Below are 18,054 nucleotides of genomic sequence, written 5' to 3'. Positions count from 1 at the left end.
GATGGGTTCTAGGCCTATACTTGCTGGAGTTTAGAAGGATGAGAGGGAACGTCCTTGAAACCTCCTGAATAATGAAAGGCCCGGATAGAGTGGATGCGAAGAGGATGCTTCCAGTAGTGGGAAAGTCTAGGACCAGAGGGTGCAGCCTCAGAATTAAAGGGCGTATCACTTATCTTCCTCCTCATCATTGGAGACGAGGAAGAATTTATTTGGCCATGGGGTGGTGAATCTGTGGAATGTGTTGCCACAGATGGCCGTAGAGGCCAAGTCATGGGGTATTTTAAAAGCAGAGATGAATTGCTACTCGATTAGTAAAAGTGTCAAAGGTTACGGGGAGAAAGCAGGAGAATGTGGGATAGAGGGAAAGATAGATCAGCCATGATTGAATGGCAGAGCAGACTCAACGGGCCGAATGGCCTAATTCTTCTCCTGTGTCTTATGTGGTAAAGCTTCATGAAACAACTCCCAGAGTTAATGTGACAAACTTAAGGCTGAAAGTTGTTAAGAGGATAGATTCTTTGAATCTATGCTTAAATCCAGCCATGGATACGTTAAGTACAGAGTGGGATCGACATCAGACGTCGGACCATACGGGTTTGGTAAACTTTGCCCTTAAGTTCGTTAAGTCCATTCCGAGTCGCGTTTTGATTAAATATCTCAACGTTGCAAGAATGTCTTTTATATCAGTTGAGTTGCTAACACTTTAATGATGATGGTGAAGAGTTGCCCCTCTGCTCAATAACTAGTGTTGGATTTCTTTCCCACCCTACAGATATGACACTCGTACCTCAGGTGAATATTGAGGACTTGAAGCAGATGAAGGTAAATATGATGCCACATTTCAGAAATTGCAGTGGTTTTACATGAATATGTTATATGATACCTTTCCATTTGCTTCATCTGCCTGCTTCCACCTGCGTTTCTTTGCACTCGATCAATAGACAATAGGTGCAGGAGATCAGTACCATAAATTGTAGCATCTCCCATTGAACAATTACTTGCAGTCAAGGACCTACTACTTCTGCATATCATAAGGTCATAAGATCATAAGTGATAGGAGTAGAATTAGGCCATTCGGCCCATCAAGTCTACACCATTCATAGAAACATAGATAGAAACATAGAAATTAGGTGCAGGAGTAGACCATTCGGCCCTTCGAGCCTGCACCGCCATTCAATATGATCATGGCTGATCATCCAACTCAGTATCCCGTACCTGCCTTCTCTCCCATACCCTCTGATCCCCTTAGCCACAAGGGCCACATCTAACTCCCTCTTAAATATAGCCAATGAACTGGCCTCGACTACCCTCTGCGGCAGAGAGTTCCACTCTCTGTGTGAAAAAAGTTCTTCTCATCTTGGTTTTAAAGGATTTCCCCCTTATCCTTAAGCTGGGACCCCTTGTCCTGGACTTCCCCAACATCGGGAACAATCTTCCTGCATCTAGCCTGTCCAACCCCTTAAGAATTTTGTAAGTTTCTATAAGATCCCCTCTCAATCTCCTAAATTCTAGAGAGTATAAACCCAAGTCTATCCAGTCTTTCTTCATAAGACAGTCCTGACATCCCAGGAATCAGTCTGGTGAACCTTCTCTGCACTCCCTCTGTGGCAATAATGTCCTTCCTCAGATTTGGAGACCAAAACTGTACGCAATACTCCAGGTGTGGTCTCACCAAGACCCTGTACAACTGCAGTAGAACCTCCCTGCTCCTACACTCAAATCCATTCAATCATAGACAATAGACAATAGGTGCAGGAGTAGATCATTCGGCCCTTCGAGCCAATATCGCCATTCAATGTGATCATGGCTGGTCATCCACAATCAGTACCCCGTTCCCGACTTCTCACCATATCCCCTGACTCCGCTATCTAGCTCTCTCTTGAAAGTATCCAGAGAACCGGCCTCCACCGCCCTCCGAGGCAGAGAATTCCACAGACCTTGAGAGAGCAGAAGAGGTGAGACATGATCACAGCAAAGCAATGGGCTAAAGGATATGGTGTAGTGGCCTGGTCAAGGTCAGGAAAAGACCGGACGCCAGGCGGACTCAAAAGAAGCTTTTTAATTCCAACAGTTCAAGAACACACACCGACACCTTATCTCTACCCCTCGGGAGTCGACCGGTAAACCCCGTGGCAGACCTACGCCCCTGTCCCTCAATCGTCGAGGGGGATGATCCAAGGAGTGGCCTACCCCCCAGGGGCCACAATGGCACCTTAAACCACAATGGCATCCTTGCAAAACCCTAAAGACGTTATTCCAGATTGTTACAAAATTTTGCAATTTTGTTCCCATCTCATCATTTCTCACCACTAAAGTCCATTTTCATAACCATCTTGTTCCACAGGTCAAAAAAGCAATGGATGTATCTCATTTTTTAAATCTCCAAAGAATTTCACAATATAACTAATTTACCCTAAGGCCAAATGGAAGGAATAAGTGTTCATTGGCCCATCAGTGGGTTCATGGAACCACCCATGCCCTCCCCCGGGATATAAAAAGCCTGAAACTAGGTCATACTGTTATCAGTAAAAATGGACACAAAGTGCTGGTGTCATTCAGCGGGTCAGGCGGCATCTCTGGAGAAAAGCAATAGGTGACATCCCGACCTGAAACGTCACCTATTCCTTCTCTCCATAGATACCGCCTGACCCGCTGAGTTACTCCAGCATTTTGTGCCTATCTTCGATGTAAACCAGCACCTGCAGTTCCTTCCCACACATCATCCGTTGTTAACCCTGTTTCCAATTCCCTCCCCTTAATATCAGTGTGAAGACGGGCCCCAACCCGAAGCATCACCTATCCATGTCCTCCTGAGATGCTGCCTGATCCGCTGAGCTATTCCAGCACTTTGTGTCTATCTTCAATGTAAACCAGCATCTGAAGTTCCTTTTAATTACAAATATATTTAATTTAATCTTATAAATTATCTATTCTACATTTTCCGTGATCTCCATTCCCTTTGACCTGTTTTCACACCTTTGCCCTTCCATATCTCTGTCTCTCCCTCCCTTCCCCCCCTCCCCCCGACTCCAGGTATGTAAAATGGTCCCAGACCGAAACGTCACCTGTCCATGTTCTCCAGAGATGCTGCTGAGTTACTCCAGCATTTTGTGTCCACCTTCGGATGAAACCAGCATCTGCAGTTCCTTCATACAAATGTATTTCATTGTTTGTTATTGCAGGCCTATCTAAAGTTGCAGAAGAAGCAACAAAAAGAACTGAGTGCAACAAAGAAAAAGCATGGCAAGGTATGTGTGTGTTCTTAACATTTCCTTCCCATGGAAGGATAGTGACTGGCTGGATAGTCACTGGCTAGTATTTTCTCCCAATGCTAAATTGTCTGTGAGAAGCTTCTGTTGACCTATCTATTTCAATCGCTTCTCTTTATCGTGTAAACATACTCCCACATACAATCTAAAACGTCACCCATCCATTTTCTCCAGAGATGCTGCCTGACCCGCTGAGTTATTCCAGCACTTTGTTGCATTTAGTTTAGGGACACAGGCCCTTCAGGCCCACCGAGTCCGCGCCGACCAGCGATCCCCGTACGTTAACGGTATCCTACACACACTACATACACACAGTTGTACAATTATCCCAAGCCAATTAACCTACAAACCTGCACGGCTTTGGAATGTGGGAGGGAATCGAAGGTCTCGGAGAAAAAAACCATGCAGGTTCGCGGGGAGAACGTACAAACTCCATACAGACCGCACCCGTGGTTGGTATCGAACCCGGTTCTCTGGCGCTGCAACTCAGCCGCTGCGCCCGATTTGCTTCAACATGATTTGGTTCCAAGGTTCTTTATTGTCACGGTACAGTAAAATTACTTTGCACAACCCACAAATGCACTGTCGCCTTAAGACGGGTCTCGACCAGAAACCTCACCGATTCTTTTTCTCCAGAGATGCTGTCAGACCCGCTGAGTTACTCCAGCTTTTTGTGACTTATCGTTTCCATGTTTTGGTGCTGTTTTGCTTCGGGTGTTATGGCTTAGAAACATAGAAAAATCGGTGCAGGAATAGGCCAGTCGGCCCTTCGGGTCAGCGCCGCCATTCAATATGATCATGGCTGATCATCCAGAATCAGTACCCCGTTCCTGCTTTCTCCCCATATCCCTTGATTCCATTAGTACTAAGAGCTAAATCTAACCCTCCCTGGTAAATATCCAGAGAATTGGCCTCCACTTTCTTCTGTGGCAGAGAATTCCACAGACTCACGACTCTCTGGGTGAAAACGTTTTTCCTCATCTCAGTCCTCAATGGCCTGCCCCTTATTCTTAAACTGTGTGACCCTTGGTTCTGGACTCACCCAACATGGGGAACATTTTTCCTGCAACTAGCCTGATTTTTCCTGCATCTTAAGAATTTTATATGTTTCTGTAAGGATCCCTCTCATCCTTCTAAATTCCAGTGAATATAAGCCCAGTCGCTCCACTCTCTCATCATATGTCAGTCCCGCCATCCCGGAAATTAACCTGATGAGCCTACGCTGCACTCCCACATTCCAAAGACGTGCAGGTTTGTAGGTTAATTGTCTTCTGTAAATTGTCCTTAGTGTGTGTGATGGAACTAATGCATGTGTCGCTGGTCGGGGTGGACTCGGTGGGCCGAAGGGCCTGTTTCTACGCTGCACCTCTCAACCAAACTAAACAAGACATGCCTTGGTCGCTAAGACCAGGAATTTATATTGAACAATGACAATTTTGTGGATGTTTTTGTATGGATCTTTGACATTTTTACATTTCCTATCCGAATCGCTGATAATCCTTCTGACTCCCAGTTAGGCTGAGGGCCTAGGAGCCCCTGCAGACACCTGAGCACATAAAGCTAACAGACACCTTGATGGGAATGTTGAAGGAGTGCAGCAGCATTGTAACCATTAGAAACAGGAGCAGAAATAGGCCATTCGGCCCATCAAGTCTACTCCGTCATTCAATCATGGCTGATCTATCTCTCCCTCCTTACCCCATTCTCCTGCCTTCTCCCCGTAACCACTGACAACCTTACTAATCAAGAATCTACCACCAGGGGCGCCGCATGTTTGACAGTCTCTCCGTCTTTTTAAAAATTGTTAGTGTGTGTTAAAAGTTTGTGTGTGTAAGTGTTCTCCGGTTTGTTTTATGTGGGGGGAGGGGGGAGGGGAAAACTTTTTTTCGGTTTCCTACCTTGACGGAGATGCGATTAGTTTTCGGATCGCATTCACCAGTCGCTCTGCGGCCTACCATTGATGAAGCTGGAGGCCTACTCAGCCTGACCTTGGTCTTAACATCGGAGTCGATCCCTTGCTTGGGATCGCTCCAACCACAGCCTGCGGATTTTCCCAGCGCTAGCTCGCAATCTCGGGAGAGGCTAGTCGGGAATCTCCAACGACGCAGAGGTTCGGCCAGCTCCAACGTGGAGTCCGATCGCCGGAGCGGAGGAGCTGACTGCCCCGATGCGGATGGCCCAAACACCGCCGACTACGGGACTCAAGATCGTCCCGTCAATGGAGGGCTCGAGGCCCACGACCACGGGAGAACAAGGAAGGGAAGAGATTGATGTTTAAGAAGGAACTGCAGATGCTGAAAAATCGAAGGTAGACAAAAATGCTGGAGATACTCAGCGGGCTAGGCAGCATCTATGGAGCGAAGGAAATAGGCAACGGAAGGGTCTACACCCGAAACGTTGCCTATATCCTTCACTCCATAGTTGCTGCCTCACTCACTGAGTCTCTCCAGCATTTTTATCTACTTAGGGAAGAGGTTGAACTTTTTTTTTCACCTTCCATCACAGTGAGGAATGTGGAGGAGTCACTGTGGTGGATGTTTATGTTAAAATGTATTTTGAGTGTTCTGTTGCTTTTTATTTGTATGACTGACTTGGCAAATGAAATTCCTCGTCTGTTGCAAAACATACTTGGCTAATAAAGTATTATTGTGATTGTGAGCGATATCTCTGCCTTTAAAATATCCACTGACTTAGCCTCACAGCCATCTGTGACAATGTATTCCACCGATTCACCACCCTCCGACTACAGAAATTCCTCCTCATCTTTCTAAAGATACATCCTTTTATGTGCTGTCCTTTGTACAATAAATTAAGTCAATTAATAAATTAGGTCTGAAGAGGGGGCTTGACCCGAAACGTCACCTATTCCTTTTCTCAAGAGATTACACCAGCTTTTTGTGTATGCCTTTGGTTTCAACCACCATCTGCAGCTCCTCCCTGCAAATTAGGTCAAGTGTCTGATGTAAGTTATGTGTCTGAAGAAAGGTCCCGACCCGAAACATCACCTAACCAAGTTCTCCAGAGATGCTGCCTGACCCGCTGAGTTACTTCATCATTTTGTGTCTAAATTAAGTCAGGCTCCATTTGTTCCATCACATTCATGCTCATGTTCCAAATGAGCGGGGAGTTTTTTCAATGCAAAATCTTGATCCGTTTACCTGAGATCAGTTAGATTGTGGATCCGTCTGTAATCCACCTGCCTCTCGGTAACTGAATTAGTTACTGAATAAATGTGCTGTTCGGAATTAACACAGATTATGAAGTCTGGAAGCCATGTAAAGTTTCAACTTTGCAGGGTCGGAATTATTTTTGATGTCAAAAGAAATTGATTTATCCACAAAAGACTGGATAGACTCGGCTTGTACTCGCTAGAATTTAGAAGATTGAGGGGGGATCTTATAGAAACTTACAAAATTCTTAAGGGGTTGGACAGGCTAGATGCAGGAAGATTGTTCCCGATGTTGGGAAAGTCCAGAACAAGGAGTCACAGGTTAAGGATAAGGGGGAAATCTTTTAGGACCGAGATGAGAAAAACATTTTTCACACAGAGAGTGGTGAATCTGTGGAATTCTCTGCCACAGAAGGTAGTTGAGGCCAGTTCATTGGCTATATTTAAGAGGGAGTTAGATGTGGCCCTTGTGGCTAAGGGGATCAGGGGGTATGGAGAGAAGGCAGATACAGGATACTGAGTTGGATGATCAGCCATGATCATATTGAATGGCGGTGCAGGCTCGAAGGGCCGAATGTCCTACTCCTACACCTATTTTCTATGTTTCTAAGTGCTGGAGCAACTCAGCGGGTCAGGCAGCATCTCTGGAGGACATGGGTAGATGACGTCTTGGGTCGGGCCCCTTCTTCAGACTGCGTGATGTCACCTATCCAGGGTCTCCTGATGTTGCCCAAATTACTGAGTTACTCCAACACTTTGTGTCTTTTTTTTGGTAAGCCAGCATCTGCGGATCCTTGCATCTAAATAGATTATGGGTTTGCATGGTAGAGTTGCAGCCTTCCAGCACCGGGTTCGATCCCGACTACGGGTGCTGTCTGTTCGGAGTTTTCACCTTCTCTCCGTGACCGCGTGGGTTTTCTCTGAGTGCTCTGGTTTCTTCCCACACCACATAGGTTAATTGGCTTTGGTGAAAATTGTAAATTGTCCCCAGTGTGTAGGATAGATAGCGCTATTGTGCGGGGATCGCTGGCCAGTCCAGACTGGGTGGGCCGAAGGGCCTGTTTGCATGCTGTATCTCTAACTGCAGTTCTTTCTTAAACTAAAGGTTTATGCCTTTAGACTGTTGAAGGAGTAGTCAGAGGTCAGACTGACGAAGTGTCTCGACCCAAAACGTCGCCCATTCCTTTTCTCCCGAGATGCTGCCTGCCTGTCCCGCTGAGTTACTCCAGCACTTTGTGTCTCTCTTCGGTGTAAAGCAGCATCTGCGGTTCCTCGCTTCACACACAGAGGAACGGAGCAGACTTTCTCGGGTGCAGACACGAACAACGATACCGCAGAGTCAGTGTACAACGTGAATCATGACTGCGCTGCCCTTGGTTTACAGTTTCATGGGTCACCGCTCACTGTTATGTTTCAGGTGAGCTCGGCAAGAGCAAACCCAAGGGGAAATGTATCCTTGAGAAAGAAATAATCGAGACTGGAATGTCGTGAATTGCAGCTTGAAGTGTTATCGCCAGTGCAAGCATCGTTGACTTTGGCTTTGAGGCGGACAGCGAACTTTACAAAAGTCGATTAGTTTAGACAATAGACAATAGGTGCAGCAGTAGGCCATTCGGCCCTTCAAGCCAGCACTGCCATTCAATGTGATCATAGCTGATCATCCACATTCAGTAACCCGTTCCTGCCTTCTCCCCTGACTCTGCTATCTTTAAGAGCTCTATCTAACTCTCTCTTGAAAGCATCCAGAGAATTAGCCTCCTCCGCCATCTGAGGCAGAGAATTCCACAGACTCACAACTCTCTGGGTGAAAAGGTTTTTCCCAATCTCCGTTCTAAATGGTCTACCCCTTATTCTTAAATTGTGGCCCCTGGTTTTAGACTCCCCCAACATCGGGAACATGTTTCCTGCCTCTAGCGTGTCCAATCCCTTAACAATCTTATATGTTTCAATAAGATATCCTCTCATCCTTCTAAATTCCAGAGTATACAAGCCCAGCCGCTCCATTCTATCAACATATGACATTGTAGATTAGAGACACAATATGGAAACAGGCCCTTCGGCCCACCGAGTCCGTGCCGACCAGCGATCCCCGTACACTTTTACTATCCTACGCGTGCTAGGGACAATTTACATTTATACCAAAGCCAATTAACTTACAAACTTGTGTGTCTTTGGAGTGTGGGAGGAAACCGATGCAGGTCTCGGGGAGAACATACAAACTCCGTACAGACAAGCGCCCGTAGTCAGGATCGAACCCGGGTCACTGGCGCTGCCTGGCTCTCCCGCTGCCCCACCAGGCCACCTTTTCCACCGTGTCATGCTGACGGTTTTGTGGGAGGTCAGAGTGCCTCCATGTCCTTTCTTGCATTTATAACAAATGCTACTGGAGGAAGAGCTGTTCGCAGGAGTGAAGATTTGTTTGACTTTGGACGTGCATTGGATGCAGCCTCTAGAGGGCAACTGATGAACATTGTGTCGGAAGGAACTGCAGATGCTGGTTTACGCCGAAGATAGGCGCAGAATGCTGGAGTAACTCAGCGTTTCATGCAGCATCTCTGGAGAGAAGGAATGGGTGACGTCTCAGGTCGGAACCCTTCTTCAGACTGAGACCCGAAATGTCACTCTCAGTCTGAAGAAGGGTCCAACCCGAAACGTCACCCATTCCTACTCTCCAGAGATGCTGCTTGTTCCGCTGAGTTACTCCAGCGTCTTGTGTCTATCTTCGGTGTAAACCAGCATCTGCAGTTCCTTTCTACACAGAAGTACAGGGTGTGGGATGTGAAGTCAGATCCCCACTCACGTGCATTTACTGCTCTGCAGTTATTTGTGTAATCTACCCCCCCTCCCCTTCCCCTCCCCTGGGCCCCACCTATTTCTAGTGTGAAGGGAGTGGATGAGAAAGTGGGATAACATAGAACTCATCTAAACAGGCGAATGCTGGTCTGTGTGGACTCAATGGGCTGCAGGGCCTGTTTCCGCGCTGTATCTCTAAACTAAACTAAACTAAAATTGGTCATGCTGAGAGCTGGCATGAATTCAAAGGGCCAAATGGCCTCCTCCTGGGTGCACTGACTATATCAATGCTATGATGCTGAGATAAATTGGCACAACCCATAAGGTCATAGGTCATGAGTGAAAGGAGCAGAATTAGGCCATTCGGCCCATCACGTCTACTCGTGGCTTTCAATCATTGCTGATCTCTCACTCCCTCCTAGAAACATAGAAACATAGAAATTAGGTGCAGGAGTAGGCCATTCGGCCCTTCAAGCCTGCACCGCCATTCAATATGATCATGGCTGATCATCCAACTCAGTATCCCGTACCTGCCTTCTCTCCATACCCCCTGATCCCCTTAGCCACATTCCTAGCCCCTTTCTCCTGCCTTCTCCCCATGACCCCTGACACCCGTACTAATCAAGAATCTGTCTATCTCTGCCATAGCAATATCCACTGACTTGGCCTCCACAGCCGTCTGTAGCAAAGAATTCCACAGATTCACCACCCTCTGACTAAAGAAATTTCCTTCTCATCTCCTTCCCAATGGAACGTCGTTTAACTCGGAGACGTTTTGTCTTTGTAAAGGGAAAGTTCCATGGGGCTCATGTTTCCAGGCAAGTGCTGGGATGTGAATCGCAGTCCATTTTTCATTGCCGTGTGGGAACTGGCAGGAAGATGCCAGTTGCCTCGGGTTCTGCTTGACCTAACTGAATCTATTTTGTGGAATACAAAAATACTGGGAAACCCCCACTGGGAAGGCCGTGCGTATAGTTGGCAGCGAAGGACAAGGTTGCAGCTGCAGTGCAAGTGACGCAAGGAGATATGTTAAACAGTTGGCTCCAGCTTCAGAATGCACTCCGAGGTCATTCATGGAGTCATACAGCAGGGAATCGTGTCCTTCTTGCCAACTTCCCACGCCGGCCAAGATGGCCCACCTGCCCGCATTTGGCCCATGTCCTTCGAAGCCTTTCCTATCCATGTCTCTGTCCAAATGCTTTTCAATGTTGTTGTAGTAACGAGTGGCGCAGTGGGTAGTGCCGCTGCCTCACAGCAACAGAGACCCCGGTTCGATCCTGGCCTTGGGTGTTCAAGAAGGAACTGCAGATATAGATAGATATGCCATTTATTGTCACTATACATGTACAGTGAAACTGAAAGCTGCTCGTACTCAGTGCATACATACAATTTAGCACAAAAAACAAGAAACAGAAAAAACAAAAAACAGAAGGGAGATGGGGGGAGGGGGAATAGGTGCACAAATTCTGCGGCGCTACATACATATATACATATATACAGATGGAAGTCCGTGTTGGGCGGTGTAGTCAGTGCATGTGTGAATTTGAATTTATAGTAGTTATAATTCTCGGAAAGCAACTATTCTGGAAAATCGAAGGTAGACAAAAATGCTGGAGAAACTCAGCGGGTGAGGCGGCATCTATGAAGCAAAGGAAATAGGCGACGTTTCGGGCCGAAACCCTTCTTCAGACCCTTGGGTGCTGTCTGTACGGAGTTTGTATGTTCTCCCTGTGACCACGTGGGCTTCCTCCGGGTGCTCTGGTTTCCTCCCATATTGCTAAGAGGGAAAGGTAGGTCAGCCACGATTGAATGGCAGAGTGGACTCGATGGGCCGAATGGCCTAATTCTGCTCCTATGCTCTTATGAACGTGATCGAATTGCCTTCTGCCACCGCAAAGCCTTTCCTGCATCGATGTAACACTCCACACTTGCGTGAGTACATGCAGATCCAACGATCATAGAAACATAGAAAATAGGTGCAGGAGTAGGTCATTCGGCCCTTCGAGCCTGCACCGCCATTCAATATGATCATGGCAGATCATCCAACTCAGTATCCTGTACCTGCCTTCTCTCCATACCCCCTGATCCCTTTAGCCACAAGGGCGACATCTAACTCCCTCTTAAATATAGCCAATGAACTGGCCTCAACTACCTTCTGTGGCAGAGAATTCCACAGATTCACCACTCTCTGTGTGAAAAATGTTTTTCTCATCTCGGTCCTCAAAGATTTCCCCATTATCCTTAAACTGTGACCCCTTGTTCTGGACTTCCCCAACATGGGGAACAATCTTCCTGCATCTAGCCTGTCCAACCCCTTAAGAATTTTGTAAGTTTCTATAAGATCCTCCCCTTCAATCTTCTAAATTCTAGCGAGTATAAGCCGAGTCTATCCAGTCTTTCATCATATGAAAGTCCTGACATCCCAGGAATCAGTCTGGTGAACCTTCTCTGTACTCCCTGTAATCCATGCAAACAGCATCATACAGGACAGAGTTGCCATTTCTTCTTCTACTTCTTCTTCTTAAGCCCTTTGCTCCTCTAGGGAGCACAGGCCATTGACAAATGTCCTCCATTTCACTCGGTTGCTGGCCGTTCTTTCGAGATTTCCCCAGTTGAGCCCACTCTCAGACATTTCTATCTGGACACCTCTTCTCCAGCTGTTTAAGCAGCCTGCTTGAGAGGGATGTGTAGGAAGAGAGCTGCATCAGCTACACCGAAGACTGACACAAAATGCCGGAGTAACTCAGCGGGACAGGCAGCATCTCTGGAGAGAAGGAATGGGTGACGTTTCGGGTCGAAACCCTTCTTCAGACTGAGAGTCAGGGGAGAGGGAAACTAGAGGTATGGAAAGGTGCGTAGAACTAAAGAATGAAAGGTAGGAAAAGCTGTTCCCACTGAGAGTAGGGAAGATTCAAACAAGGGGACATGACATGAGAATTAAGGGACTGAAGTTTAGGGGTAACATGAGGGGGAACTTCTTTACTCAGAGAGTGGTTGCTGTGTGGAATGAGCTTCCAGTGAAGGTGGTGGAGGCAGGTTCGTTTTTATCATTTAAAAATAAATTGGATAGTTATATGGACGGGAAGGGAATGGAGGGTTATGGTCTGAGCGCAGGTATATGGGACTAGGGGAGATTATGTGTTCGGCACGGACTAGAAGGGTCGAGATGGCCTGTTTCCGTGCTGTAATTGTTATATGGTTTATATGGTATGAAAAGGACAAATCAGGGCAGCAATGTGGGGGCAAAGGTGGAAACCACAATGGTCAATTGCTGGGGTGATAACAAGAGGGTAGGGACAGTGAAACTGAGCAGGATGACAGAGAGTTGAGAAGAATGAGGATGGACCTCATTGAAACGTACCGAATAGCGAAAGGCCTGGATAGAGTGGATGTGGAGAGGATGTTACCACCAGTGGGAGAGTCTAGGACTAGAGGTCACAGCCTCAGAATTAAAGGACGTTTTTGTACAAATGAGATGAGGGGCAATTTCTTTAGTCAGGGGGTGGTGAATCTGTGGGATTCTTTGCCGCAGAAGGCTGCGGAGGCCCAGTCAGTAGATATATTTAAGGCAGAGATAGATAGATTCTTGATTAGTACGGGTGTCAGGGGTTATGGGGAGAAGGCAGGAGAATGGGGTTGGGAGGGAGAGATAAATCAGCCATGATTGAATGGCGGGGTGGACGGGCCGAATGGCCTGATTCTGCTCCTATCATTTGTGACCTTATGACCTTAGTCGGACAACTGGGTGGGGGAGAGACGGAGAGAGAGGGATGCAAGGGTCACTTCAGTTAGTTAGTCAGTGATTGCCTATTATGCCTCCTGGCATGTCGGGCAGCAAGCAAGGTCCTCCACTCCTGTCTGTTCTGGGGCTAGCTTCTGGACACTACCCCAGGCCAGGTCCATTGTCGATAGCCCTGGAAGTCCATCAACCCCCAACCTGGAGGACAAGTGGATCGCTCTTCGTCTCGCCTTTACCCTTCGACCTGTCCAGCATGGGAGACCCTAACAGGAGACGAACCTCCCGCTGCCATAGCTCTCGGGGTCACTGAGACACACAAGCTCCCCGTCCCCGACCACGACAAGGTTGCAATCCAACGGGGAGAAGGGTTACTTAAAATTAGACGAATCAATATTCATACCGCTGGAGATGGACATAAAGTGCTGGAGTAACTCAGCGGGTCAGGCAGCTTCTCTGGAGAAAAGGAATAGGTGATGTTTCGGGTCGAGACCCTTCTTCAGTTGAGGGAGGCCAGGAGGGATGTTGAAAAGACTGCAAGGGTGTGGGTTAGAGTCAGAGGGGGGCAGAGAATGTGCATTTGGCAAGGTGTCTAGTACATTTACAAATACTCATTTAGTTCAACCGATGATATATAGTAGGTATGTTACAAAACCTACCTGAATCGCCATTGGGAATCTGCCCACAGCCAGGTCCGCGTTTTGGCGCTGTTTGGAGGGGGCGGGTTTAAAACGCGATTTTTACTAGGCTGTACTAATCGCAGATGTTCAGCCTAGTAAATCATTAACGAAAAATCGCTGCAAGACCCGGTCGCAAAAGGTATTATTAGTTTTATAGGCCTCGATAATATAGTTATAATAGTTTAAAATTACTGTCTCATTCCGCAACCTCTCGCAGCCCCAGGGTTTTATAAAGCAAACAATTAAAGGTATGTACCTTATTTTTACATTAAATGGGGCATATATATAACCCTATATATCAAGTTATCTATAGCGAGTAGTTCATTTTGGGCTTTTTATATCCCGCAGTATTTTTCTCGGCATTTGAGGGCACTAATCCAGCGCGATGTCAACGTTCTAAACCAGCGCGCGTTCACATGAACCCACTAGAAAGCCGATTTAAATGGGCATTTATTTACAGCAATTGAACACTAAATTCCTTCCATTTGGCCTATAAATTAATGTAAATTAGATATAAAAATCATGTTATATTGTGAATTATTTGTGAATAATCTTTGGACACTTAGGCTATTTAAAAATGTTAATCTTTCCTTAAGAAATGGGCTTTTGATTATCCAAGATCACAGCTTTTTTGTAATGTCCATTGAAAATCAATAGGGAACAAGATGCTAATTTCCGAGTATGAAAATGGCCATAACTTTTTTAATACTTGAGATATGAAAGTGAATTTGGTGTCAAATTAAACTTATTGTTATGCTTTATCTGATGGGATAAATTGCAGACTTGATTTTTAAAATCTCAAAATTTTGTAACATTGCTATATATAGCGGTCAACCTGGATACGATTTATTTTGCTTGCTCGTCGTTTTTGCTGACTGAGTGGCTTTTTGCCCCCAAAATACTTTTCCATTTTTAAGACCTGAAACCGACCAAAAATAATCTGCGTGTATAAAAAAGAATTCTGTTGCAGTTTTGCAACGGACAACTTATGCAGCATAACTGCGTCAAGTGGCTCCGGTGGTTTGAGTTTGAGTTTATTGTCACGTGTACCAAGGTAGAGTGAAAAGCTGTCGGAAGGAACTGCAGATGCTAGTTTAAACCGAAGACAGACGCACAATGCTGGAGTAACTCAGCGGGACAGACAGGCAGCATCTCTGGAGCGAAGGAATGGGTGATGTTTCGGGTGGAGACCCTTCTTCAAACAGATGTCAGGGGAGAGGGTGACACTTAGATAAGGAAGTGTATGGTGTGAAAACAGGACTCGAAACATCACCCATTCCTTCTCCCCAGAGATGCTGCCTGTCCCGCTGAGTTACTGCAGCATTTTCTGGCCTTGGGACACAGATCACCTGGGAACCAATCTCCCCTGCAACGTGTCGAACCTCACTGCCTGAAGTATATGGATGTTGATGGGAATGTTTCTCTATCTTTAGAGTTCAGCTTTATGATCTGCTCGTGTGGTCTCTTGATTAGTACGGGTGTCTGGGGTTATGGGGAGAAGCCAGGTGAATGGCAGAGTATGGACTCGATGGACCGAATGGCCTATTTCTGCTCTAGAACTTATCAACTTAAGAAACAAGGTGGCTGGTTTACACAACAGGATGTAAAGTGCTGGAGTAACTCAGCGCAGGTCAGGCAGCATCTCTGGAGAACGTGGATAGGTGGCATTTTGGGCAGGGACCCTTCATCAGATTGTAGAGCGGGTGGGGAGAGAAGAAAGCGTGATAGAATACGGCAGTGGACATGACGGGCCAAATGGCCTCTAATTCTGCTCCGAGAACTTATGTAGATCAATGATTTATTATGCATTCTTAATTTTAGTTTCCCCGCACACAATTCAATATTAAGCAGCAGCAGCACCGTGCTAATTCAGGAGTCAGGTAATGAATAACCCTGTGGTGATGGGTCATGTCTCTTCCGTCCACTTTGTCAAAGTGCAAATTAGGTCGGGTTGGGTTTCATCTCTGCTGCTAATTGCCGGGTCATTGAAAGCCGTCAGTGTGAATGGAAATGTCATCCCACCATCTGTCTACGCCCCATCTGTAGATTGCGTGCGGAACAATTTTCTAGTGCATTAACTCCTCCAATTTTTTTATGATCTTTATGTGAGAGTTTTTCCCTCACAACTAACGTCAACAAATGCTCTCCGTCAATTCACTCAAAACTTACCCTTACTTTTGACCTCCGCGTAGAAGAACTGGTTAGTGATTTCGTGTTCATATGTCATAGGAGCAGAATTATTCCATGAAGGGTCCCTGCCCAAAATGTCACCTATCCATTATTCCATTTGGCCCATCATGTCTACTGATAACAGCTGGGAAACTCACCTCCTTAGAGTGATACAGCGTGGAATCACGCCCTTCGACCCAACTTGCCCACAGCGGGCAGTGAAGAAAGCGAATGGCATATAGGCCTTTATAACAATAGGAATCGAATATAGGAGCAAAGAGGTCCTTCTGCAGTTGTACAGACCCCTAGGGAGACCACACCTGGAATATTGTGTGCAATTTTGGTCCCCTAATTTGAGGAAGGACATTCTTGCTATTGAGGGAGTGCAGCGTAGGTTTACAAGGTTAATTCCCGGGATGGCGGGACTGTCATATGCTGAGAGAATGGAGCGCTGGGCTTGTATACTCCAGAGTTTAGAATGATGAGAGGGTATCTTATTGAAACATATAAAATTAATAAGGGTTTGGAGACGCTAGAGGCAGGAAACATGTTCCCAATGTTGGGGGAGTCCAGAACCAGGGGCCACAGTTGAAAAATAAGGAGTAAGCCATTTAGAACGGAGATGAGGAAACACTTTTTCTCACACAGAGTGGTGAGCCTGTGGAATTCTCTGCCTCAGAGGGCGGTTGAGGCAGGTTCTCTGGATGCTTTCAAGAGAGAGCTAGATAGGGCTCTTAAAACAGATGAGGAAAAACTTTCTCACCCAGAGAGTTGTGAATCTGTGGAATTCTCTGCCTAAGAAGGCAGTGGTGGCCAATTTTCTGGATAAAGAGAGAGTTAGATAGAGCTCTTCAAGATAGCGGAGTCAGGGGATATGGGGAGAAGGCAGGAACGGGGTACTGATTGGGGATGAGCAGCCATGATCACATTGAATGGCTATTGTCTCTTGCCTAGAGTAGGTCAATCAAAGGCCAGAGAACTTAGGTTTAAAGTGAAGGGGAAAAAAATGAATAAGAATCTGAAGACTCACTTTTTTCACACAAAGGGCAGTGGGTGTATGGAACAAGCTGCTGGGGTAGTTGAGGCAGGGACTATCCCAACTTTTAAGAAACATTTAGACAGGTAGACAATAGACAAAAGGTGCAGGAGTAGGCCATTCGGCCCTTTGAGCCAGCACCGCCATTCACTGTGATCATGGCTGATCATCCCCATTCAGTACCCCGTTCCTGCCTTCTCCCCATAGCCCCGGACTCCACTATCTTTCAGAGCTCTATCTAACTCTCTCTTGAAAGCATTCAGAGAATTGCCTCCACTGCCTTCTGAGGCAGAGAATTCCACAGATTCACAACTCTCTGCGTAAGTTTTTCCTTGTCTCCATTCTAAATGGCTTGCCCCTTATTCTTAAACTGTGGCCCCTGGTTCTGGACTCCCCCAACATCGGGAACATGTTTCCTGCCTCTAGCATGTCCAATCCCTAAATAATCTTATATGTTTCAATAAGATACCCTCTCATCCTTCTAAATTCCAGAGTATTTGGATAGGAAAGGCTTGGAGGGATATGGACCAAACGCAGGCCAGTGGTACTAGTATAGATGGGGCATGTTGGCCAGTGTGGGCAAGTTGGGCTGAAAGGCCTGTTTCCACACTGTATCACTCGATGACTCTATGACAGAGGACATGGTTGTTTGCACTAAATACAGCAACGGTTTAATGAACCAAATAAGGGTAAATTCCAAATTCGAGGCAGCGCCAGAGACACGGATTCGATCCTGACCTCGGGTGTTGTCTGCGTGGAGTTTGCACGTTCCTCCAGTAGGTTGCCTCCGGGAGCTCCGGCCTCCTCCCACATCACTAAGACCTGCAGGTTTGCCGGTTAATCTGCCTCTGTAATTTGCTCTGAGTGTGCAAGGAGTGGATGGGGAAAGTGGGATAACATGCATCAAGGGGTGATCGATGGTCAAAGCGGACCCGGTGGGTTACATCTTTCAATCAATCAATGAGTTGGGCGTTAAACGATATTATTGAATGTAATTTTTTTATTCATTGCAATCTGTTTCCTAATTATTCCAAAACTTTTTCACACAAAGGGTGGTGGGTGTATGGAATGAGCTGCTTGAGGAGGCAGTTGAGGTTGGGACTATCCCAACATTTAAGAAACAGTTAGACCGGTAAATGGATAGGACAGGTTTGGAGGGATATGGACCAAATGCAGGCAGGTGGGACTAGTGCAGATGGGGC

The 18,054-nt window shown here is 46.4% G+C and overlaps 1 protein-coding gene across 7 annotated transcripts in view; it reads left to right on the top strand.

The window, feature by feature from the left end:
- Positions 1-18,054, top strand: part of LOC129699284 (1-phosphatidylinositol 4,5-bisphosphate phosphodiesterase beta-4) — a 524,489-nt gene that overhangs the window by 452,425 nt on the left and 54,010 nt on the right. For all 7 annotated transcript variants that reach the window (XM_055638946.1, XM_055638944.1, XM_055638943.1 and 4 more), the window contains 2 exons: positions 773-822; positions 3,183-3,248. In XM_055638946.1, the coding sequence (XP_055494921.1) occupies positions 773-822; positions 3,183-3,248 (116 nt within the window). The remainder of the gene's footprint in view (positions 1-772; positions 823-3,182; positions 3,249-18,054) is intronic.

Source organism: Leucoraja erinacea, chromosome 8 (genome assembly GCF_028641065.1).
Source record: "Leucoraja erinacea ecotype New England chromosome 8, Leri_hhj_1, whole genome shotgun sequence".
In the NCBI taxonomy this organism is placed as follows: Eukaryota; Metazoa; Chordata; class Chondrichthyes; order Rajiformes; family Rajidae; genus Leucoraja; species Leucoraja erinaceus.
The sequence above is the reverse complement of the archived record's forward strand: the minus strand, read 5'-3'. Positions and strand labels throughout refer to the sequence as shown.